Genomic DNA, 23,628 nt, shown 5'->3' with positions numbered 1-23,628 from the left:
GACACCAGGTCAGAACATTTTCTTAGTCTTAAGGCTAAGTAGATCATGGCTTGATATATAGGCAAAACATGTCAGCATGCAACCTTTTAGATTCATATAACTAGTAATTTTACTGTAATGAATGAACGCGGGGTAGATTAAGAAAAATGGATTTTTTTATTTCTTAAAGTAATCGTCATTATTTCTGATAGGCTCTAATGGTCGGCATGGGCCAGAAGGACAGCTACGTCGGTGACGTACATGCACACAGTAATGTTAGGTCACTGCTGAGCAAATTGAATCACACTCTTATTCGTCTAGCAACGATTGAAATCTGAGTCCCATTTCTTTTATGTCTTTCACCACCCAATATCATATCTTCAAGCCCCCATTGTGCAACCCAGCTGGTCCTCCTCGCTGTTCATATTTTTATATATGACACAGCCACACAGATGTTTCTTGCTTCAAGATTAGACTTAGACTCAAATGGGTTGTATATTTTTGTCCAGGGTGTGATGGTCGGAATGGGTCAAAAGGACAGCTATGTCGGTGACGAGGCCCAGAGCAAGAGGGGTATCCTGACCCTGAAGTACCCCATCGAGCACGGCGTCGTGACCAACTGGGACGACATGGAGAAGATCTGGCACCACACCTTCTACAACGAGCTGCGTGTCGCTCCGGAGGAACATCCCATTCTGCTGACAGAGGCTCCGCTCAACCCCAAGGCTAACAGGGAAAAGATGACACAGGTAAGGTTCTGATACAGAAAACCGTTGGTTAGATTTGTGTACCTTTGTCATACACTTTGTCATACTACACTTTGTCATCTGTTTTTCCAACTTTCAACGCTTATTCAGAGCATTTTTGTCAATCTAACCGCAGATCATGTTCGAGACGTTCAACTCTCCCGCCATGTATGTCAACATCCAAGCCGTGCTGTCCCTGTACGCCTCCGGCCGCACCACGGGGATCGTGATGGACTCCGGGGACGGCGTGACCCACACCGTGCCGATCTACGAGGGGTACGCCCTGCCGCACGCTATCGAGCGTCTGGACCTGGCCGGGCGTGACATGACAGACCATCTCAGGATTATTATGAGCGAGAGAGGATACAGCTTTGCTACCACTGGTAGGTCACGCTGATAACACATTGATTCTTTTTAATCGTGTTGTATACTTACAACTGTCCACTGGCAAGGGATCATGCAAAATGCAAAATGAAAGTGAATTTGTTGCCATCGATGTATCTTGTATTATGAAATGATTCTGATATTCGGTTTTCTCCAAAGCTGAAAGGGAGATTGTCCGTGACATCAAGGAGAAGTTGTGCTACGTCGCCCTGGACTTCGAGCAGGAGATGGCCACGGCTGCCAGCAGTTCTGCCCTGGAGAAGAGCTACGAGCTGCCGGACGGACAGGTTGTCACCATCGGTAACGAGAGGTTCCGCTGCCCGGAGGCTCTGTTCCAACCATCCATGATCGGTGAGTCACTATCCGCTGTCGTGGTACAATCTCTCTTTGGAAGAGTAAATCGGCATAACTTTCATCATATTGCCGAATGTGAAAGATAAGTTGCTATGTGTGCTTTCATTTGCTAAGGCGGCTGAAAAAAAAGAAAGTAAATGATTTTGTCTTCGGTATATGTCATACCATGTACGTTTTGTGTTTGCAGGTATGGAAGCAGTGGGCATCCACGAGACCACGTTCAACAGCATCATGGCGTGCGACATCGACATCCGTAAGGACCTGTACGCCAACGTAGTGACGTCAGGAGGAACGACCATGTACCCCGGTATGGCCGACCGTATGCAGAAGGAGATCACCGCCCTGGCACCCAGCACCATGAAGATCAAGATCATCGCTCCTCCCGAGAGGAAGTACTCCGTGTGGATCGGAGGGTCCATCATCGCTTCCCTTTCAACCTTCCAGCAGATGTGGATCAGCAGACATGAGTACGACGAGTCCGGACCGGGTATCGTTCATAGGAAATGTTTTTAAATGTTCAATCCGCTTTCCGCCATTTGTATAAAATGTAGTTTGAGGCAGCTGCAAAAAGTTAGAATTTCGTTGTTTGTCTTAAAGTAAAAACCAGACGCTTTGCTGTCTAGCATCTGACTAATATCTGCAGGCAAAGCTGATGTCAAACATGCACGACGCGCTTGTGGACCAATTAGAAAACAGCACACAAAGCTATAACGCCACATTCCCTGAATCAATTGTACATTATTTGATAGATTTGAAAATTTATCTCGAGAGTGCCGTGCCTAAACCTAGATGCATGGCACAATATATTTGTAACGCGAACCTGTCTAGCTTTAACAAAGTGCTAAATATAGGCAAGTTTGATAGTAATAAACCATTTCATACGAAGATCACTTTGTTATCTGTCATTGGTGGACATTGTTTCCTGCCTTAAGCTTCTGGGACACTCCCCTCACACTCCGATTGTGTTGCGAATCTACATCTGCATCAATGTCTTTTATTCACAAAAAAGTGCATATTAAATTTATATTGCACATGTACTAAAATAGCTTTAAAAGTTTGCAAGAAACCGTGGATTGATACCACTCAGTGGCTTGTAAGATGGCCAAGACGCGATTTACAACACTCTCTCTGAGCTCCGTCCATGTTGTTTTGGTCCAAAGGTCATCCGGTGTATCACGGTTGTTTGTTTGATTGTTTAACTGACTAACTCAGTGTCAGAAAATCACAGATGTAGAGAGCCTTTACGTTGGCGATGGTATGCCTGCGAAAACACCGTTGCGTTATGAGAGTGGCTACTACGCCTCAGGCTAAATACACCTGTTAATGGATACACCTGCACATGCTACATACACATGTGATAGGTCGAGGTGCATACAATCACATTGTGTCCAAATAAGGAGATATACCGGTATCGTTCACTTAGTCACGTGATATGGGGTGGTTCCACGGAGGGGGCGGTTTCCTTGAGCACCTGTCTATGTCAACCCCCCTCCCAACCCAACACGTATCTATATATGATTTCAATTCTAATTTGGAAACCAATGTCTGGTACAAGGACGGTGTACGGATGTACAATGGGGTGAATTTCATCGGTATCTTTGTGAACTCCTCTTGATTTTCTTTGACCCCCATGAGGTTATCATGAGTAAATGTAGCTAATGTCAAGACGTGTCAAGCTGACGTGTCTGACGGCACTGTTGGCATTTAGATCTGTGCTGCATGTTTGACATCGACAGTCAGCTGTGTATACGTTACTATCGCGTTCACCTCACAGAATGCTATATTGAGAGGATGGTTACAAGAGAGTTTATCAATCTTCATGATGATTCGTGAATGCAAAGAAAATAATATGCAAAATATGTATTATCGAAACGCCGATATTTATTGTTTCAATGGTTAAAATACACACTTTAAACACAGTGTGAGTTTTGGCAAGTACCATTCCAATGTAATTACCCCCTCTTTGTTTGAGGTGATAAAATAACGACCTCTGTACCCGTAGTCAGCTGGTCAAATGAACTGCCACACCTCCTTTGCAATCACTCCCTGGCTATGGGAGGTGCCCTGATAAAATACACAAGGTTGACTTAGCGAATGAAGTTCTATTTGGCTCAGAAAAGTTCCCATACATTAGAAACTTACGTTTAAGAAATCTTTTATGCTTTATAGAAGACAACAAAAGTTTGGATTTTGGATACAACGTAGAGCATGTTTTGTCATGCCCCAATTTTGGGGGCATGGGCGATAACATCTGACATGTGTCTACCTAAAAAGTACACATTAGATTGTATAAAACAAACGCACTTAACGACTCATGATATACCAACGCGCCTTATATGGGCAAGGTTGACAACTACTGTTTGGTGACCATTGTCTGCCTCTGATTGGTTCGTCTATGTTCAATATACCGGTAGACATAAGGGACGGGTCAGAAAAATCAGCAAGTCTGTTTGTTGGGGGGACAGGGAAGTTTCGGTCCATGGTTTGTGTGACAACTTTGCCTCGGAAGTGCCACCATCATTGTGTTTATCTTCTTGTTCACATATATACTACTTCTGTTTTGGGACGAATTTGTACCCACCCCATTATTTCAATTCATGATTCTCCCCCTTTATGACTCAATGATGTACTTTTGGGGTGGTCCCTAAATACAACATTTCCAAAGTCCCATTTCTGCCACACTGCGCATGCTTCAGAACACTCAATCAGACAGGTAGTTTAGACAGAGATATCGACACTTAAGGTGTGTGTCTTGAAGAGGTATACCAAGACGAACAGACATCCCCTGTATTACATTCAACTTCACAGGTAGGTACTCAGGTGTACTAGCTTATCATTTTTGTGGACTTCGTTCGCGCTACCTGGTTATTCTGCTATGTAGTCGCCACCCCTCAGTGAAATCATGTGTAGTACTTGTTGACTTAAGGCTCCGCCCACAATTTGGTTTAAACCTTTTTGAGTCTTAAGCACATGTCTTTTGTTACAAAACGCAGGTAGAACGGTAGCAGTATAAACCAACCATGTGTGACGACGAGGACACCTCACCGGTGGTCGTGGATAACGGCTCCGGCATGTGTAAGGCCGGGTTTGCGGGGGACGACGCGCCCAGGGCCGTCTTCCCGTCCGTAATAGGGCGGCCTCGGCACCAGGTAAGGCATTTCCTCTGCTATAGACTCTAACATTGTGTTAATAGTTTAATATAGCCTCCACCAGGCCTTCCTATGGGGGGACAGGGATCGTAGAATTGGGCAAAATAATCGGGAAATTGGCCAGGGGGTCAGTCTACGCTAAGGTTCGTGTTTCCCCTCCGGCCCGAGGCCGACAAACTCCTCTGGTAGCAAAACTCCCCTGGCAAAAATTCACCCTATCACAGCCAGCGTAGTGAGTCTGGTACAGACTACGTTTAAAAGCAGTATGGCTGCGAAATCACTATAAACTGCTATAACAACAATTGTAAAACCAATTGTTGTAAAAGTTTGGTCATTGATTAAATCTATTTACACACACTTAGGCTACAATGGTCGGCATGGGCCAGAAGGACAGCTATGTCGGTGACGAGGCCCAGAGCAAGAGGGGCATCTTGTCACTTAATTACCCAATAGAGCACGGCATCGTCACCAACTGGGACGATATGGAGAAGATCTGGCACCACACCTTCTACAACGAGCTACGTGTCGCTCCGGAGGAACACCCCGTTCTATTGACAGAAGCGCCTCTGAATCCAAAGTCCAACAGGGAAAAGATGACACAGGTATGCAGTACACTGAAATGTTTGTCTATTTGTCTTGTATACTAACAAGTTAGTCACATTTTTGCATCGATCAAAATTGCTCCATTGTTTGACGATATCGATTTGTTGTCAAACAACAGATCATGTTTGAGACCTTCAATGCGCCCGCTATGTACATCAACATCCAAGCCGTGCTGTCCCTGTACGCCTCCGGCCGCACCACGGGGCTGGTGATGGACTCCGGGGACGGCGTGACCCACACCGTGCCGATCTACGAGGGGTACTCGCTTCCTCACGCCATCCAGCGCCTGGACCTGGCCGGAAGGGACCTGACAGACAACATGATGAGGATCTTGAGAGAGAGGGGATACAGCTTCAATAGTACAGGTGCGTTAATTTGCAATAAACCAGTGCATAACTCCTTTGGCTTGGGTCACATTTCCACACGGGGCTCGGCTGGGCTGCCAAACGAAAAATAGACTTGTGTACATACCAAGAAACATGCACAAATTGTGCTCATGACGAATCATTTAAGTTGTTGTTTTTTGGTGCTTTGTCGTCTGTTATCCTACTTTTCGTTCCGACATGCTACCCGGCCGGACCCCGGTGTGGAAATGTGACCTGAGAATAAACCAATCCAAATATCTTTCAAAATTCAAAGTATTTCAAAGCAACATTGACAACAGGTTCGTCCGAGCTTTTGAGATACACATAATTTAACGTCATTTTCCCATTCTAGCTGAACGCGAGATCGTCCGTGACATCAAGGAGAAGTTGTGCTACGTCGCCCTGGACTTCGAGCAGGAGATGATCACAGCCACCACCAGCTCCGCTGTAGAGAAGAGCTACGAGCTGCCGGACGGACAGATCGTCATCATCGGCGACGAGAGGTTCCGGGCCCCGGAGACACTGTTTCAGCCTTCCTTTATTGGTACGCTAATGACATTATCTATAGCTATACCAATACCATACAGTCTTACACAACACCATCCGATGATACATAAATATGTACACAAAAAAGCATAAGGTCAGATCAAATCAAAATCATAAACTTATCGAAAGCACAACATTTACGTAATCCATACATGGCGAGTTTACCTTTAACTAGCTTACATATGTCACAAATATGAAATTCATATCATTTACTAGTAAGGAGGTATGACATTTTCATCAATGATACAAATCAGGTCCTTATTTGCATTCATCGTTGGCATAAGACACACCTGAAAGGAAAATCAGGTATTGAAATACCTTATCTTCAATGAACGTTTGATTTATTCCAGGTGTTGAGGCACATGGTATCCATGAACTGACGTATGACGGCATCATGAAGTGCGACATCGACATCCGTAAGGACCTGTACGCTAATGTAGTCCTGTCGGGCGGTACCACCATGTTCCCAGGCGTGGCCGAGCGCATGCAGAAGGAAATCACCGCCATGGCACCCAGCACCATGAAGGTCAAAGTCATCGCTCCTCCCGAGAGGAAGTACTCCGTGTGGATCGGAGGGTCCATCCTTGGATCCTTGTCCACCTTCCAAGAGATGTGGGTCAGTAAAGAAGAGTACGACGAGTCCGGGCCGGGTATTGTCCACAGGAAATGCTTCTAGTCGTCGTTCATTCCAAAGCTGCTTGTATCGCAGTGTCACCTTAACCATTAGAATAAGCATGTAAGGCCGCGGTCAAATAGGTCGTGCGATCGTTCTATGATTTTGATGCCATAGGATTTTCAAGTAGGCCGTGACAATACCAACCACCGACATGGAACCCGACCAGCATTTTGTGTACCAAGTTGAACTTTGCAGGAGACGTACATTTTTTGTCCTCTAAAATGCCCGAAGTTAACGATCGTACGACGATCGCACGACCAATGTGACAGGGCCCTAACGCTCCTTCCCAGCAATGCAAGGAACTAAGTATACGTAAATGATACGGATAAACATTGATGACACAAATAAATTACATGACGGTTTCTTTGAAGTAAACTCTATCAAAGGAAGTCAGAAAATGATCACTAATCGATGACAATACTTAGCTTTGTAGATAATGCTATTTATATTTACTTGTACAGGATATGTGGTACATTCCAATACAACTTCCAACGTGTCATTCTGCTTACTTATACTACATGTTTATTAGATGCGTATGGTGTGGTGCTTAAGTTGCTTTATGTGTTTCCAAAGTGGGAAACTTTTTCTAAGCTCATTATGCCATACTACGTCAGGTCGCAAAAGTCCGTTCCCAAATTAGTGCTATCCTTAGTATGATAACCATTTCAAAGCTAGGTAGTGATCGGATTACACCTTAACCTCTAAACTTATGTCGGCTGCCAAGAAACATAATTGAATATAGCTGCCTTGGACATGGTCATGACTAGAAACATAGTGAAAGTATTAACCTCTATTGCAATAAAAATCACAGATTATCTTTATTAGCTACCTACGTGAAGATGGAGAGCTGTTTATTACCACTTACCATAAAAAATAGAAGATCATGAGATATTTCTTTCTATACTAATTCCCTAATCGATGTCAGTCGGGAGCTTCGTTCCTATTTATAGAAATGACGTCATTCTCAGAGACGTATCCAGGTAAGATAAGCTGTGAGGTCAGATGTCAGGGGTCAGGCTATGCTGAACAATCAGGAAGTGTCACACCGGGCACCGTGAATTTTGGAAGACATCTGAAAACACTCCTATTATCTGTACTACCCCATAATAATGAGTCTATGAGTGACAGATATAGTATACAGTGAAGATGTGTGAGTATGAACCCGTCGCGCTGGTTATAGACAACGGTTCCGGTACCTGTAAGGTCGGCTTCGCGGGAGACCCCGTGCCACTGTCAGTCTTCCCGTCTGTTGTGGGGAGGCCAAGAGGTCTGGTAAGGGAGCATCATAGTTATGAATATTTTGTTTGTCTCATATATTTTTGTCTCATATATCTCAAATATTTGTCTTCTGAGCAAGGATTTCTCACAATGGATTCAAGTAGCATTCTTAGACTTTTGTAAGTCAGATGGTGTCATGAATATTGTTGAACAATCTTAATTCTTTTACTTCTAGTAAAAGACTGTTATAGGTAAAGATTTAAAGGTAGCTATATCAGACGTTGTGCTTGTAGTTTTACAAGGAATTGAAATGTTCCATGACTAATTATGAGTGGCTATAAAAACCGAGTTATTTCCTAACAGACTCTTAAAGATCAGAAGGTAAATAAAAACAACTACGTCGTCGGTGACGAAGCAATACAGAAAAGGGGTGTCCTTGCAGTGAAGTACCCCGTCGAACACGGCATTATAACCAACTGGGACGACATGGAGAAGCTCTGGCACCACACCTTCTACAACGAGCTCAGTGTGGACCCTGAGGAACATCCAGTCCTGTTGTCGGAAGCGCCTATGAACCCTAGAGCCAACAGGGAGAAGATAACAGAGGTATCATTATATTTCAACCATACCACAGGTATGGGTTGAAATATCTTACTTTTCCTGATGTTTCCTGTAAAATCTTCAAATCGATTCATCTCTGTCATTTCTGGGCGAAATGACCTAAAATTTGGCACAAATGTAGAGTGGACAAATACCTAGGTGCCATTCATTTTTTCATATCTTCTTTTGAAATGATTTTATTGAGGTTTTTAGGCCATTTATATACAATGTATATGTAATGCCTATCTTGCCCCCTGTACTCTGACGTTTATTCAAAGGATCCATCTATGATATTTGGCATAACCCACTTCAAAATGATTCACTTGTGGGGTAGTTTGTGGGATTTCTAAGCTTGCAGTCCCGGGGTCAACGACCTAGAGGTTGTTATTGACCCACCTGTTATTGTCAGACCTGACAAAGGGGTGTAATACATAGGGGTGTTGCTGAGACAGTCCATTCTTTCGCGGAGGGGTGGGGGTTAAGAATTAATTCATTCTTGCAAGGGTGATTTTTTTTAAATTCAATTTTGGACCGGGCTGACTATATGCAAAGTCCAGTATTTTAGAATTGTTTTGAACTGGTCCATCTTAAGTGGAAGTACCTCACGAATAGTCCATTCTCGCGCGAAGGTTGACGTTTTTGATATTCACTTTTGGAACAGTCCATTTTTGCATGGGTTCGGAGATGGTTGAAGTATGGCTTTGTTTTTTTTTCTGTGTAATTCATTAAAAGTATATTCTCTTATTTTCTTTCATATATGTGGCTCTGCACTTAAGTTGGTAGCTTATTTTAACAGTGCCACTTTCGAAGAACAGACAGAAGGTAAAGTTAGTCCCATAGTCTTTTTTAGGGCTTTGAGGCCAGTGGATTTCTTTCTTCAAATGCTGCCCGTGTCTATTTTAAGAAGCAGTACCTGTTACCCATTTGGTCACTTTACATTTAGCAACCTTTCTGTCGTTGTTAACCTGTACCCAACTTCGAATCACAGATCATGTTCGAGACGTTCATAGTTCCCGCCATGTACCTCCAAAGTCAGCCTGTCCTGTCCCTGTACGCCTGTGGCCGCACCACGGGAGTCGTGATAGACTCCGGGGACGGTGTGACCCACACCGTGCCGATCTACGAGGGGTACGTCCTCCCGCACGCCGTGTTCCATCTGGACCTGGCCGGGAGGAACCTCACAGACTACCTGATGAAGATCCTGACAGAGCGGGGCTACACCTTCGTGACAACAGGTGTGTATATTGTAAAAGGACAATGGCTTGTGCAGTGTAACTTCTTAATTAGAGGGGATACAACTTTGCGACATCCTCCTAACGCCCGGTCCCCAACGGCATTAGCCTATGGGGCCCTGCTATCTCATGCCCTATCAGTAGTTATTATGATTGTCGCCACAAACCAGCTGTCAACCAATCAGAGAATAGGCTTTTCTTGGGCTTTTTGTTGTCGCAAGCTGTCTCGCAAAGGCCACTGGGAAGCTATCAGACAATCATGTTACGTATTACATGGCTCCATCCTCCTACGCCCGATCCCCAACGGCTGACTGCCCATATAAGGGCAAGCTCATTAATATCTATAAGTAGGGCGGTCCCTAACTGGTCTGAGTGCTCAAGAAAGCAGAGGTAAACACAGGAGGTTTTGACACGACTGTGGTCCATCTGCGTAGGAGAATGCTTTGCGACAACAAGTACGAAACTATCCAATGTCTGATTTTAGTTTGGGCCAAGGAAAAAAAGAGAGTGGGATGATATCAACACACTCCCTCGTGCTATATATCAATTTTGTCTCAAGTTCATGTATTTGGAATGTCGATGTGATGGCCAGTAATAACGCCAAGTACATTTTTCATCAAGGTGACCGGGACATCGTTCGTGACATTAAGGAGAAGTTGTGCTACGTCGCCCTGGACTTTGAGCAGGAGATGGCCACGGCCGCCTCCAGTTCTACTCTGGAGAAGAGTTACGAGCTGCCGGACGGACAGGTCATCACCATCGGTAACGAGAGGTTCCGCTGCCCAGAGGCACTGTTTCAACCAGGTTTAATAGGTGAAATGATGTTCATCGGATTTGTAATCGTTTAATAGAGAATGGTTTCAGGTTACGGCGTGACTCTTCATATTGTGATGTACATTCGGGCATAACGCCTTTGTCTTTAACTTTATTTTCATGAAAACGTTATGATGTGTATCCGTAGGTATTTAAATATTGTTGAGTGACAGGCTCAGAAAATGTTGTAAAGAGAGACGTGGAGGGGAAGGCCCGGGTCCAAAGTTGGTCCTGCAAGATGGCAGGAAAATGCGCAGACACAATTAGCAAGAAAATGAGAATAATGGAAAAAAATGAGAAAGTTACAAACACTTTAAAGGACTTAAAAGAAACTGTATGAGATCTTTTCCTTTTTGTTTCAACTTCAGGTATGGAAATGCCAGGCGTCCACGAACTCGCATTTAAGACAATCAAAAGAGTTGACGTGGACATTACGCGAGATATCGCCAACACCGTGCTGTCCGGTGGCAATACCATGTTCCCCGGCATCGCCGACCGTATGCAGAAGGAGATCACCGCCCTGGCACCCAGCACCATGAAGATCAACGTCATCGCTCCTCCCGAGAGGAAGCTCGCGGCCTGGCAAGGTGGCTCCACCCTAGCGGCCCTGTCTACATTCCAAGAGATGTGGATCAGTAAGGAAGAATACGATGAGACTGGTCCGACTATGGTACATCGTAAATGTTTTTAGGCCCTACAGACTTTTATATTCTGTTCCAAACGAGGAATATGCGGCTCCAGCGTCTTTTCTGAAGTGTGCGCTGTTGGTTTGAGGTTGTCCTTTCCCATGCACTCTACAGACTTTTATATTCTGTTACGATACAATTTGTAGCGTACAAATAGTGTAAATCGCGTATAGTTGTATATAGTGGTATGTGTATAGTAAAAACGTTTTTCATTTACTTCCTGAACAGAAAATCGATGTGGTTTTTAGACTTTTTACAGGTTTGGTTGTATATACTTATTGTGGCAAAGGTACGTATTTTTCTACTATTAGACTACATCATGAATACACCGCTCTATGAAATGTATCATATACGTAAAGGAAACGAATAAACCTTGATGATACAAATAAATTTACGTATCCTTTGAAGTAAATTCTATCAAAGGAACTCAGATAATGATCACTAAGTAATGGCAATACTTAGCTTTGTAGATAATGCTATTTATATCTACTTGTACAGGATATGGTACATTTCAATGAAACTTCCAACGTGTCATTCTGTTTATCTATTCTACATGTTTAATGGATGATCGTGCTTAAGTTGCTCTATGCGTTTCCGAAATGGGGAACGTTTTAAGCTCAGTTTGCCATACTGCGTCTGGTCGCAAAAATTAGTTCCCAAATCAGTGCTAGCTGTCCTTATTACCTTTGCCAGAATGGCTAAGGTTATGTTTGGGGCTTGTGAGTCTGTCTGTCTGTGTGTCTGTTAACAGCATAACTCGAGAAGCCTTGGATGGATCCCGATGATATTTGGTAGGTGGGCAGGGGTCGGGAAAACGAAGGTCAAGCTCGATAATGGGCCCCCTAGCGGCTTGCTAAGGTACTGCAGCAGAACCTCAATTTTTGATATCTCCTGTTCTGGACATGCTGTGATCATGATTTTTGAGTGGTAGATAGCCCTCGAGGCAGAGAGTAAGTGCTGTGAGTTTGGGCCCCCTAGCGGCTTTTTTGGAACTGCAGGCGCCGGTTTCCTTTCAAACTTTGGACGAGAATAACTCTACAACGTGTTAACGGATCGTCATGATTTTTGGTATGTAGATAGAATGAATGATGACTTACATAATGGTATACTAGTTATGCAAATCAACAGCTAATTTGCATAATTAATGAGGAAAATTTATAAATCCACTGCATTCCATGATAGGACTTTCAAACTTGTCACATATGTAGCTGGGAAGGAGAGAAATGTCGATAGATATCAATTATGCAAATGATGGCCTCATTTGCATAATTAATGAGAAAATATGAAGATGTTGACGGATCATCATGTTTTTTGGTATGTAGGTAGCGTAAGTGAAGACAAACATAATGAGATACCAATTATGCAAATCAACAGCTAATTTTCATAATTAATGAGGATATTTTATAAATTCACTACGTTCCATGATAGGACTTTAAAACTTGTCACATATGTAGCTGAGAAAGAGAGAAATGTCAATACATATTTATCATGCAAATGATGATCTCATTTGCATAATTAATGAGAAAATATGAACGTGTTGACGGATCGTCATGATTTTTGGCATGTAGATAGCCTAAGTGAAGACTTATATAATGTGATACTTATTATGCAAATTAACAGCTAATTTGCATAATTGATTAGGAAAAGTTTATAAATCCACTGCATTCCATTATAGTACTTTCAGCAAAGTTGTCACATATGTAACTGAGAAAGAGGGAAGATAGTAAGAGGTGTATATTTATTGTTTAAGCCAGTTCATAACGCTTTTAAAGTTAGGTAGTAATCTATTTATTCATTCGATTACATCTTAATGTCCGAACTTACGTCGGCTGCCAAGAAACATAATTGAATATAGCTGCCTTGGACATGGTCATGATTCATAGTGACATGAATAAAATATAGTGAAAGTATTAACATATAATTATATATTACAACATAAAATCACAGATTATCTTTATTACTACTTACCATCAAAACCAAATACATAATTATGAGATATTTCCTTCTGTACTAATTTCCTAATCTGTGTCAGTCGGTAGCTTCGTTCCTATTTATAGAAATGACGTCATGATCATTCTCAGTGACGTATCATATCAAGACAAGCTGTGAGGTCAGGTGTTAGGGGTCAGGTTATGCTGAACAATCAGGAAGTGTGGCACCGAGAGATTTGAAACCACTCCTATTATTTGTACTACCCAATAATAAGTCTATGAGTGACGGATATAGTATACAGTGAAGATGTGTGAGTATGAACCAGTGGCGGTGGTTATAGACAACGGCTCCGGTACCTGTAAGGTCGGCTTCGCGGGGGAGCCCGTGCCGCTGTCCGTCTTCCCGTCTGTTGTGGGGAGGCCAAGAGGTCTGGTAAGGAAGCGTCGTAGTTATGGATATTTTGTTTGTCTCAAATATTTTTATTTGTCTTCTGAGCAAGGATTTCTCACAATGGATTCAAGTAGCATTCTTATACTACATAGACTTTTGTAAGTCAGATGATGTCATGAATATTGTTGAACAATCTTAATTCTTTTACTTCTAGTTAAAGACTTTTGCAGGTTAAGATTGAAAGGTAGCTATATCAGACTTTGTGCTTGTAGTTTTACAACAAGTTGATCTGTTTCATTAATCTCCAAGCAGATCCTACGGTAGCATAATATAGTATCAAAAGCTGCCAGAGGAGTGAAGCCGGTCTAGGAGTGTATTTGGCTACATGGCAAATATACACCTCTTGGCTGACTACACTTCCTGGCCAGTTTAGTACTATCTTATGCGATTGTAGGATCTGCTTGTAGATAACTGTTTCATGATTAATTATGAGTGACTGTAGTAACAACCGAGTTCTTTCCAAACAGGGTCTTAAAGATTACAAGATAAAAGACAACTACGTCGTCGGTGACGAAGCAATACAGACAAGAGGTGTCCTGACCGTAAAGTACCCCGTCGAACACGGCATTATAACCAACTGGGACGATATGGAGAAGATCTGGTACCACACCTTCTACAACGAGCTTAGCGTGGACCCTAAGAAACATCCAGTCATGTTGTCGGAAGCGCCCATGAACCCTCTAGCCAACAGGGAGAAGATGACACAGGTATCATACATTTTGTTTCTTCTGTGTGCAATCAATTAAAATGTATCTTCACTTGTTTTATATATGTGTATTTGCTTTCAGACAGACCAGGAAAATGTGCCACCGCAATCTTAAGCTGGTAGCGTATTTTAACAGTCCTACATGCGAAACACAGACAGAAAGTAATTTTAAGTAAGGGCAGTGAGTTGTTATCTTGGGTTGTGTCGACTCGAAGAAGCACTACCTGTTACCCATTTGGTCACTTTTACCAACCTTTTTGACGTCTTCAACCTGGCCCTAACTTCAGATGATGTTCGAGACGTTCATCGTCCCCGCCATGTACCTCCAAAGCCAGCCTGTCCTGTCCCTGTACGCCTCCGGCCGCACCACGGGGATCGTGATGGACTCCGGGGACGGCGTGACCCACACCGTGCCGATCTACGAGGGGCACGCCCTGCCGCACGCCATCCTGCATCTTGCCCCGGCCGGGAGGGACCTGACAGACCAACTCATGAGATTTCTGAATGAGAGGGGATACAGCTTTACGACTACAAGTACGCAAACACATGATGTCTGATTTTAGTTTTGGCCAAGGAAAACGTGAGATGGTATCAGGACACTCCCTCGTGCTATTCTTGCATTTTTGTCTCAAGTATTTCGAATGTCAATCTGGTGACCAAACGTAACGCCGAGTACATTTATTTTCGTTAAGGCGACCGGGAGATCGCTCGTGACATCAAGGAAAAACTTTGCTACGTCACCCTGGACTTCGAGCAGGAGATGGCCACGGCCGCCTCCAGTTCCAGTCTGGAGAAGAGCTACGAGCTGCCGGACGGACAGGTCATCACCATCGGTAACGAGAGGTTCCGCTGCCCAGAGGCTCTGTTTCAGCCAGATCTAGCGGGTGAGCTATCGGACTTGTAAGTTCTTGATAGAGAAAGTTTTCAGGTTATGGCGTAACTTTTCACATTGTGATGTACATTCGGCCATAAAGCCTTCGTCTTTAAATCTTCATGAAAACGGGATAGTATATTCGTTCTGTTTGCTTGTTCTCCCGCGTGTCCGGAGCTATTTGAATATTGTAGAGTGAAAGGATGTGGGGCAGAAGATGGCGTAATGGGAGACGTCAGGATGGGAAGGTCTGAGTCCAAAGTTGGTGCTGCAACCTTGCAGAAAAATGAGCAGACAAAATGAGCAAGAAATATAGAACAATAAAAAACATTAAGTTTCACAAATGCTTTAGTTAAGGACTTACAAACTGTATGGAATCTTTCCATTTTGTTTCAACCATGAGTACAGGTATGGAAATGCCAGCAGGCGTCCACAAAGTCACTTTTAACACAATCAAAAGATGTGTCGTGGACATTACAAGTTTTTTTAGTGCTGTATTCAAATCCCGGTATGACCTGCAGAGCTAGACACATCAAACCAAACCTCCATTGGTGCTGTAAAGAATCGATCAGCATCTCAGTTTATTCATGTGGCATCGTCTATTCTCTGTCTAGGTATGGAGTCAACTGGTATCCACGAGACCACGTACAACAGCATCATGAAGTGCGACATCGACATCCGTAAGGACCTGTACGCCAACACCGTGCTGTCCGGCGGCACCAGCATGTTCCCCGGCATCGCCGACCGTATGCAGAAGGAGATCACCGCCCTGGCACCCAGCACCATGAAGATCAAGATCATCGCTCCTCCCGAGAGGAAGCTCGCGGCCTGGCAAGGTGGCTCCGCTCTAGCGGCCTTGTCTACATTCCAAGAGATGTGGATCAGTAAGGAAGAGTACGATGAGTCCGGTCCGGCTATCGTACATCGTAAATGTTTTTAGTTACGTTTTCGCTAGATCACATATCATCAGACAAATATATCAAGATACATTGCATGGCTGTTAAGCTTGGCTACAGCAATGTGATTTTATCAATAGGCCTCTTTACCAACAGACTTTTATATTCTGTTCCAAACGAGGAATATGCGTCTACAGCGTCTTGTCCTTTCCCACGTCTCTTCATACTTTTATATCATTGTTTGTAGCGTACAAATAGTGTGAATCGCGTATAGTTCTGTATATAGTAAAAGTTTTTTTAAAGATTTACTTCCTGAACAGAAAATCGATGTTTTCATTTTTATTTCATAGGTTTAGCTGTATATACTTATTGTGGCATAATTATTTGTCTAATATCACAATTACACTGCTCTATCAAATGTATATTCACAGCAAGTCTGTCAGCTTGTATTACTCAAAAATGCTTGACATTTCAAAGTGTAACTGAGACCTCCATCTTCATGGAGTCTAATATCAAAGTTATATCAAGACTCCCAGCCAAAGGCTCCTACACTGTGTCTAATTATATCTACCTGCAACTAGTACTGCCTACAGTATGTATACTCACTCACTCACGTAGATCCATATATTGTAAATGTATTTAAGTTCGCGGGGATTTAATTTCGCGGTAGCAGGAAAAAGGACTTTTCGTGGTGGATTTAAGTTGGCGGTAACACCACAGACTGCAATCTAATATCATAATAAAAAAAATGTTCGCGGTGGTTTTAAATTCGCGGTGAAGTGTTCACCGCGAAAACCGCGAACATTAATCCACCGAGAACATTTCTGCATTTACAGTATGTTATAACAGGGCCCAGGGGTTAAGACGCAGACAGTGTTAAGTATACCGTCACAGATTCCAGTTCCCAGCATAGATTATGCCATGCATTTACACATATATAGTAAATAAGCAATATCAACAAATATCATCGCAATTATATATATTTTTTTATCTATAAGGCCATGTTGATTTGATTATATGGATGACATCCGCGCTCGCACCAATTTTCGGCCATTTCCAAAAAAAAAAAGTTTTGGACCACACAGTACATTGTGCAAAGCAGCTGTAAAATGAGCACAAGTATTCCGTAGATTGAAAAAAAAGTATCAGAAAATCGATAACTGATGCCATAGAATGCCAAAATAAATCTCAAAAGTCAAAGAATAAGATGTGAAAGGACAGAAAGAAAAAAAAGAAGTATTTTTGGAAGGGGTTTGTACATGTACCAGTAAATTCAGGATAGGTCCCGTTCAGGTCCAGAGGATCATTTCCAGGTGGACGTGAACCTGGACCTGATTGTCTGTGGGAACTTGAGAACTGATAATACTAAAAACAATGGTAATTCAACTAGTTGGTCAATTTTGCTACAAAGGAATCTCTTTGGTGGATCATTGGACTACCACTGGCATTTTAAAATCCCATCTTCATGTAATAAAGGCTAACTGTCTCTGTACCTTTGCCTGTAGAAACTTGGTACAAGCTTAAGTGACTATAACCTCTACTCACTTCGCTTTTGTTGTCTTCTTGGCCCGGTAGGACCCCAAACACCCGCCGACACAGTGTGTCCATTTTGCAATTGGCGAACCTCGTTCGTCTGATTTTTTTCAGGTCTGTTTATTTCAGATTGGTCCAAGAAGAAAAAAAATCTTTTGCACCCGTATGATGTAACGTTACTGGTCGCAACATCTAACTGTTGGTATACCATACTATGTGTTTGTAGTCCTATGTTCAACCTTCCTGACCACATTGATTTCATACTGAAGCCAACTTTTGTTTTTGGCCATATAATCAAATCAACATGGCCTAAGGATGACACAAAATGACGAAATCTTACCATACAGGGTACTCGTATTGCATGCCAATTACCACGCCTGAGGTCATAGGTCATAACACTAGGATCGTCATGTTTCCAAATAAGGAAACCACGGCGATGGCGCACATATGTAAACACCGTGCCTGATGAATCATATGTACAATATATTGTAGGCCGACTGTAGCCATGTAAGTCACCCCACGGGTCGCGGGCTTCACGGTGATACATCTCACCACCTGAGCTGTTAAACGATTAGAATCTGTCGTTTGTAAAAAGACTGGACATAGAGCACTGGCTAACACAATTCAGACAGGTAGGTGAACTATAGCAAGGGAGGGGGGTGGTGGAGATAAACTATGTGTGTACCTTTGATCTATTTCCTAACACTTCGTTGGCGTTAACAGATACTGTAATTGTGTATCGATCTGGCACGAAACGATTACTACACATAACAAGCAAAATGGACTCGTCCAAAATGGCCGCAACCATTTACAGATCTCAGTGATCAGTTTACTATTTCTGTTCTCATTATTTTGATATCTTATCTGCAACTGTGCTTCAAGCGAAGTGAAATAGCAAAGCTGAATATTCTACAGGTCCCATTGGAACCAATTTCTTTGATATTTTTTGCACTCTTCAATGAATATCTACTAAGCCATTGAAGGAGCTTGATCTGGCCGGCGTGCCAGTACCAGGTTTATATAAACCAGGCGGGGCTGGGAACAACGACGCGGATCGGGGAAGAACCACGAGCCCAGTGTGACAGCAGTGCAGAAATCTGAAGCCGTAACACCGTGAGCAGAGCCCCTACCGGTAGGTTTTCTCAGACATAGATCTGACCGTAACACTCACACTATAACAGTTGTTAATTGTCAAACTAATCTCCAAGCAGATCCTACGGCGCCATAAGATAGTATCAAAGCTGGCCAAGGAGTATAGCCGGCCAAAGGGAGTCAAACGGGCACCGGAGTTTGATACAGGTACTATATTATATTATATATACGATGAGTTTGATACTATATTACGCCACCGTGGATCTGCTTAGAGATTATCTCGACCCCATTTCGCTGCCAGGCATAATGGCACCGTTTCAGGTCGACGCCCACCACCTCACGGACCCCGACTCCGACCGTCCCAATGTGCTGCTTCTTTAATATCACTTGTCTCTAGTATCAATCAGTGTTTGTTCAAGTGCTTTATCACGTTCAATGGTTGACTGTTACGTTAACATCATCGTCATTCACCCATGCCAGTACAGGGTGACTGCTCTACTTTGAATAGCTGTAGATTAAGTTGGTGGTATTGTCAAGATTGAACGCCTAATAAGCGTAAAATTGTCTATAGCTAGCTAAAAATGTACATCAAGAAAATATCTTTTAGTGATAACTTATACAAATCTCTTTTAATACCCGGGTGCATTATCAGATGTACAAAAACAATGGCCACGTATGATGAAGACATTGCCCTGGTTGTGGACAGCGGCTCCGGCATGTGTAAGGCCGGGTTTGCGGGGGACGACGCGCCCAGGGCCGTCTTCTCGTCTGTTGTAGGACACCCTCGCTATCAGGTGAGACTATCAGTGATTTCTTCTCCGTCATACATAATTTGACCGAATGACAAAGAAAATAGGCTAAGCGTGTGCGTTTAAACGACGTGCATTTTAAGTTGTTTATTGTCCCCAGTCTCTGATAAAAGGAATGGGGAAAAAAGGCAGTTACGTGGGTGACGGAGCCCAACAGAAAAGAGACGTCCTGTCACTCAAGTACCCCATCGAGCACGGCATCGTCACAAACTGGGACGACATGGAGAAGATCTGGCACCACACCTTCTACAACGAGCTGCGTGTCGTTCCCGAAGAACACCCCATTCAACTGTCGGAGGCTCCGCTCAACCCGAAAGCCAACAGGGAAAAGATGACACAGGTAGGATTCTTGCACAGAACCGCTTGGTTAAGTTGGTCATTCATTCTTATTCTTGACAAACGTTTCAACCAAGATAATGAAGTTGTAATCGGTTTCCAACATTCGACGCGTGTTGAGGGTTTTTTGTGTATCTAACTACAGGTCATGTTCGAGACGTTCAACTTTCCGGCCGTGTATGTCGCTATCACAGGCATACTGTCCATGTACGCCTCCGGTCGCAACACAGCGATCGTGGTGGACTCCGGGGACGGCGTGACCCACACCTTGCCGGTCACCGAAGGGTACACCCTGCCTCCTAGCACTCTGCGTCAGGACCTGGCCGGGAGGGACCTGACGGACAACCTTATGGGGATATTAGGAAAGAGGGGATACAGCTTCAGTAGCACAGGTGTGTCAGTGGCTGTGTTACCCAGTGATTTAGCCTGGATACCATACCCCAACCTCAAATATCTTTCTCCCTGCACAATAGATACTTGAGATCGGGCTGGGGTTTGGTAACCAGGCTACCAGTGATTTGAAGTATCTCATATTTTCAAACACAAACACAACGTTAAGAACAACAACATTGCTCTTGAAATATATATACATGTATATATATTTTCTAGCTGAGAGAGAAATCGTCCGTGACATCAAGGAGAAGTTGTGCTACGTCGCCCTGGACTTCGAGCAGGAGATGGTCACGGCCGCCTCCAGTTCCAGTCTGGAGAAGAACTACGAGCTGCCGGACGGACAGGTCATCACCATCGGTAACGAGAGGTTCCGCTGCCCAGAGGCGCTGTTTCAACCTTCCTTCATTGGTACGCCAATATTAATAACATTTATATAGATACACCATATAGGCTTAAACGACACCATTCTATGATACATAGATGTGCACAAACATAGATCAGGTCAGATCAACTTACTTTCAACGTGTCGAGAACACAAGTAACTAATACGAGATATAATCAAATCCTACTAACGGTTGGCTGGCATCGACATCTGATTAATTTAAGAAAAGAGATAAATATAAACATCTATACCATCAATATGTATGTTTGATCTGTTCCAGATATTGACTTACTTGCGTATGGCATCCATGAACTGACGTATGACGGCATCATGCGGTGCGACATCGACATCCGTAGGCATCTGTATCCTAACATATTCTTGTCGGGCGGCAATACCATGTTCCCCGGCATCGCCGACCGTATGCAGAAGGAGATCACCGCCCTGGCACCCAGCACCGTGAATATCAGGGTCATCACTCCTCCCGATAGGAAGTACTCCGTGTGGATCGGCGGGTCCATCCTGGCCTCCCTGTCCACCTTCCAACAGATGTGGATCAACAAGCAAGACTACGACGAGTCCGGGCCTTCCATCGTCCACCGTAAATGTTTTTAGATATTCTATGCATTATGTCAAATGTCGCCAGTAAAATTCATTTCGAGATGCCATATTCATTCATCCTCCTTATTTCTTATAAAAAGCTACATACTGTGCATTGTACGGTACTTTCTCTTGTGTTTAGTCAGAAAAACAATTGGTAGCACAATAACAAGAGGAAATATGATGCAAGCTGTATAGCTATATGATACTTTTTGTTACAATGATAACATAAAATATCTAGCTCAACCTGTTGTATTTATTATGTATCTTTGCAGTTAAAGTCCAAAGTTTTAAATATGCTCTTGTATGATTGACGGCGTTCGTTGTCCTATTGTCTTTTCGGACGCAAACACACACTCCATAATTAGTCTAAAGATGTCCATAGCAAAACAAATAAAGTTTTTTTTTTTTTGTATTTCTATCTTGTGTTCTTGTGCATTTCTTGTCATTGTTACATGGAACGTTGCATCAGTGTTCGTATTTCTGGCATAAGGCAACGTTTGTAACATTATAAATGTAAGGCCATTATCATCAATGAACAGTTTAATACAGAACACAACCAATGGGCAGGGTTTAGAATATAAGGCAATACCAAGAGACGGGATTAGACGATCCGAATTGTTTAGAATGTATAATGAACTCTTGAAATTAATTTAGATTAATTTTTCATTCAATCTATACAATTCACCTTACCGTCACAAACACTACATAATAAAAATTATGTAATCATACATCAATGGCGTCTCATAACATAATACGAGTGTGTGTCTGAGTATTAATCGACGCACGAAACAACAAAAATATTCAGTCGTCTTGGACGCACCGTGGAGGACTGGAGCACCTTCTTCAAGGATATTACCAAATAAGGGAACATGGCAACACCTGTTGCGTCACAAACACTACACATGATTAAACTGGCATGCAGGGCCAACCGTTTTTATCAATCTTTAGTCAATACACGTGTCATGCACATTTATCAGCCTTGTACGTCTTTTTGGACACAGAACAGGCGCAGAAATCTTACGCTGCCGTTGAAGACCTGCTGAACAACGAAGTGATACAATTACGTGTTCTCTGCTGACATTCATATCAACTCTATGTCCCATTTTCTATTATGTAAGATCATTCAATCATGACTCTAGAAATAGGTGCACGTATATCGGTCACAGCCTAGATGGTTTCCAAGATTCAATTTTTGTGGTCAACATATTACAATGTACGAGGTTACGCGGGGACATTTGATTGATTATCGATCGTCTGTCATACCTCATATAATCAAGCTAGCACAGACCAGCCTCTGAAGTCATACCTTATATGGTAAGAAGATGAAAACCTCGGCTGCCGATTGGTTGACAAGTATTTTGCAGTTCGTTCAGCTTCTTCGTGACATGAACAATGAATCAAACAAAAAATGCAGAAGGTTTTATGCCCTTATGTGGCAACGTTGCAATGAAAACTCCATATAAGGAGGACAATTCCGAGAAATTTTGGAGTGACCTAATATTGAAAGGTGGCCAGCACCTATGGGTAATAACCATATCCCCTGACTTACAGGTCCTAAGTCTTGAAAACTTATCCTTAAATGTTTTCTATCAATATTTAAACCTCTGTCAGAAAAAAGCTTATAGTAGCCTAATTTGATATAATACAGCAGAACGCTACTGACAGTTGCAGAGACCCAAAGCAAATGGCAAACTTTTTAACCCCATGCAGCATTTTCCGCTTGTGATTGGCGACTCAAAATCCCACATTGTACACGTTATTATGACTGCGTTCAATATTTGGTTCATCAGTGGGCAGAATATGATACTGCACGATCGCCCTCGTAGGCCTGCTGTATGACTGTATGCAACATAGGTATAAACGTTACATGGACGCAAATATTATTTTAAACAGTGAAGCAGTACCAATGCTATTATGTTATTGAAATACCCCGGAAGTCCTTCGCTTCGTTTGACTCAAATATGGTAAGCAGGACTCTTGGGTTCTTTGATACTAGTTGGCGTCTTAACGTAATCAAATGACCCAACGTAAACCGTCGCACGTATATATGTAGGCTTCTATCTATAAGAATGACGCCAGCAAGTACGTCAGAAATATAGCGAGCACTTCGCTCATGTACACATTGACTCACCTGGTGGAGGTCAGAGGTCACACGCGCTCGTCATATTTCCAAATAAGGCAACACGGTAACGTGCAGGTTGACATCGGGTCACGTGGCAAAACAAGGCTAGGGCCCAGTGGAGTAGGTATCTATCGACATGCAACATTATTTTACCG

The 23,628-nt window shown here is 43.0% G+C and overlaps 4 protein-coding genes and 1 pseudogene across 5 annotated transcripts; all 5 read left to right on the top strand.

The window, feature by feature from the left end:
- The first annotated feature begins 206 nt into the window (after positions 1-206).
- LOC118428490 lies at positions 207-2,353 on the top strand (annotated as a pseudogene).
- Positions 2,354-3,951: 1,598 nt separating this feature from the next.
- LOC118428930 (actin, adductor muscle-like) lies at positions 3,952-7,301 on the top strand. The gene is made up of 6 exons (XM_035839225.1): positions 3,952-4,271; positions 4,457-4,612; positions 4,975-5,214; positions 5,334-5,580; positions 5,933-6,124; positions 6,477-7,301. Exons 2-6 carry the CDS (start codon positions 4,484-4,486, stop codon positions 6,800-6,802), a joined length of 1,134 nt encoding a protein of 377 aa, XP_035695118.1. The 5' UTR covers positions 3,952-4,271; positions 4,457-4,483; the 3' UTR covers positions 6,803-7,301.
- Positions 7,302-7,833: 532 nt separating this feature from the next.
- On the top strand, positions 7,834-11,741 carry LOC118428932 (actin-3-like). The gene is made up of 5 exons (XM_035839228.1): positions 7,834-8,074; positions 8,384-8,626; positions 9,609-9,855; positions 10,474-10,665; positions 11,034-11,741. Exons 1-5 carry the CDS (start codon positions 7,949-7,951, stop codon positions 11,354-11,356), a joined length of 1,131 nt encoding a protein of 376 aa, XP_035695121.1. The 5' UTR covers positions 7,834-7,948; the 3' UTR covers positions 11,357-11,741.
- A 1,721-nt stretch (positions 11,742-13,462) lies between these two features.
- On the top strand, positions 13,463-16,265 carry LOC118428933 (actin-3-like). The gene is made up of 5 exons (XM_035839229.1): positions 13,463-13,715; positions 14,201-14,440; positions 14,727-14,973; positions 15,132-15,323; positions 15,925-16,265. Exons 1-5 carry the CDS (start codon positions 13,590-13,592, stop codon positions 16,248-16,250), a joined length of 1,131 nt encoding a protein of 376 aa, XP_035695122.1. The 5' UTR covers positions 13,463-13,589; the 3' UTR covers positions 16,251-16,265.
- A 1,875-nt stretch (positions 16,266-18,140) lies between these two features.
- On the top strand, positions 18,141-21,767 carry LOC118428928 (actin-3-like). 2 transcript variants are annotated; one of them, XM_035839223.1, is made up of 7 exons: positions 18,141-18,371; positions 18,714-18,871; positions 19,484-19,625; positions 19,741-19,980; positions 20,122-20,368; positions 20,586-20,777; positions 21,032-21,767. In XM_035839223.1, the coding sequence occupies exons 3-7, from the start codon at positions 19,497-19,499 to the stop codon at positions 21,361-21,363; spliced, it is 1,140 nt and encodes a 379-aa protein (XP_035695116.1). In that variant the 5' UTR covers positions 18,141-18,371; positions 18,714-18,871; positions 19,484-19,496; the 3' UTR covers positions 21,364-21,767. The 2 variants fall into 2 exon arrangements, with proteins under 2 accessions (XP_035695116.1, XP_035695117.1); XM_035839224.1 differs by having other exon boundaries at positions 18,655-18,871.
- The last annotated feature ends 1,861 nt before the right edge of the window (positions 21,768-23,628 follow it).

This window comes from Branchiostoma floridae, chromosome 13, assembly GCF_000003815.2.
Source record: "Branchiostoma floridae strain S238N-H82 chromosome 13, Bfl_VNyyK, whole genome shotgun sequence".
Classification (NCBI taxonomy): Eukaryota; Metazoa; Chordata; class Leptocardii; order Amphioxiformes; family Branchiostomatidae; genus Branchiostoma; species Branchiostoma floridae.
Note: the sequence above shows the minus strand (reverse complement) of the source record. Positions and strands in the feature narration are given on the sequence as shown.

What these genes read in the sequence shown, in the direction of transcription:
- LOC118428930 (XM_035839225.1), top strand. Translation starts at nt 4,484, where the DNA reads ATGTGTGACGACGAGGACACCTCACCGGTGGTCGTGGATAACGGCTCC. An exon ending in ACAGGGAAAAGATGACACAG is followed by an intron (nt 5,215 to 5,333) that starts GTATGCAGTACA and finishes GTCAAACAACAG; the next exon opens with ATCATGTTTGAGACCTTCAA. An exon ending in ATACAGCTTCAATAGTACAG is followed by an intron (nt 5,581 to 5,932) that starts GTGCGTTAATTT and finishes TTCCCATTCTAG; the next exon opens with CTGAACGCGAGATCGTCCGT.
- LOC118428932 (XM_035839228.1), top strand. Translation starts at nt 7,949, where the DNA reads ATGTGTGAGTATGAACCCGTCGCGCTGGTTATAGACAACGGTTCCGGT. An exon ending in ACAGGGAGAAGATAACAGAG is followed by an intron (nt 8,627 to 9,608) that starts GTATCATTATAT and finishes TTCGAATCACAG; the next exon opens with ATCATGTTCGAGACGTTCAT. An exon ending in GTTTCAACCAGGTTTAATAG is followed by an intron (nt 10,666 to 11,033) that starts GTGAAATGATGT and finishes TTTCAACTTCAG; the next exon opens with GTATGGAAATGCCAGGCGTC.
- LOC118428933 (XM_035839229.1), top strand. Translation starts at nt 13,590, where the DNA reads ATGTGTGAGTATGAACCAGTGGCGGTGGTTATAGACAACGGCTCCGGT. An exon ending in ACAGGGAGAAGATGACACAG is followed by an intron (nt 14,441 to 14,726) that starts GTATCATACATT and finishes CCCTAACTTCAG; the next exon opens with ATGATGTTCGAGACGTTCAT. An exon ending in ATACAGCTTTACGACTACAA is followed by an intron (nt 14,974 to 15,131) that starts GTACGCAAACAC and finishes ATTTTCGTTAAG; the next exon opens with GCGACCGGGAGATCGCTCGT.
- LOC118428928 (XM_035839223.1), top strand. Translation starts at nt 19,497, where the DNA reads ATGGCCACGTATGATGAAGACATTGCCCTGGTTGTGGACAGCGGCTCC. An exon ending in ACAGGGAAAAGATGACACAG is followed by an intron (nt 19,981 to 20,121) that starts GTAGGATTCTTG and finishes ATCTAACTACAG; the next exon opens with GTCATGTTCGAGACGTTCAA. An exon ending in GTTTCAACCTTCCTTCATTG is followed by an intron (nt 20,778 to 21,031) that starts GTACGCCAATAT and finishes GATCTGTTCCAG; the next exon opens with ATATTGACTTACTTGCGTAT.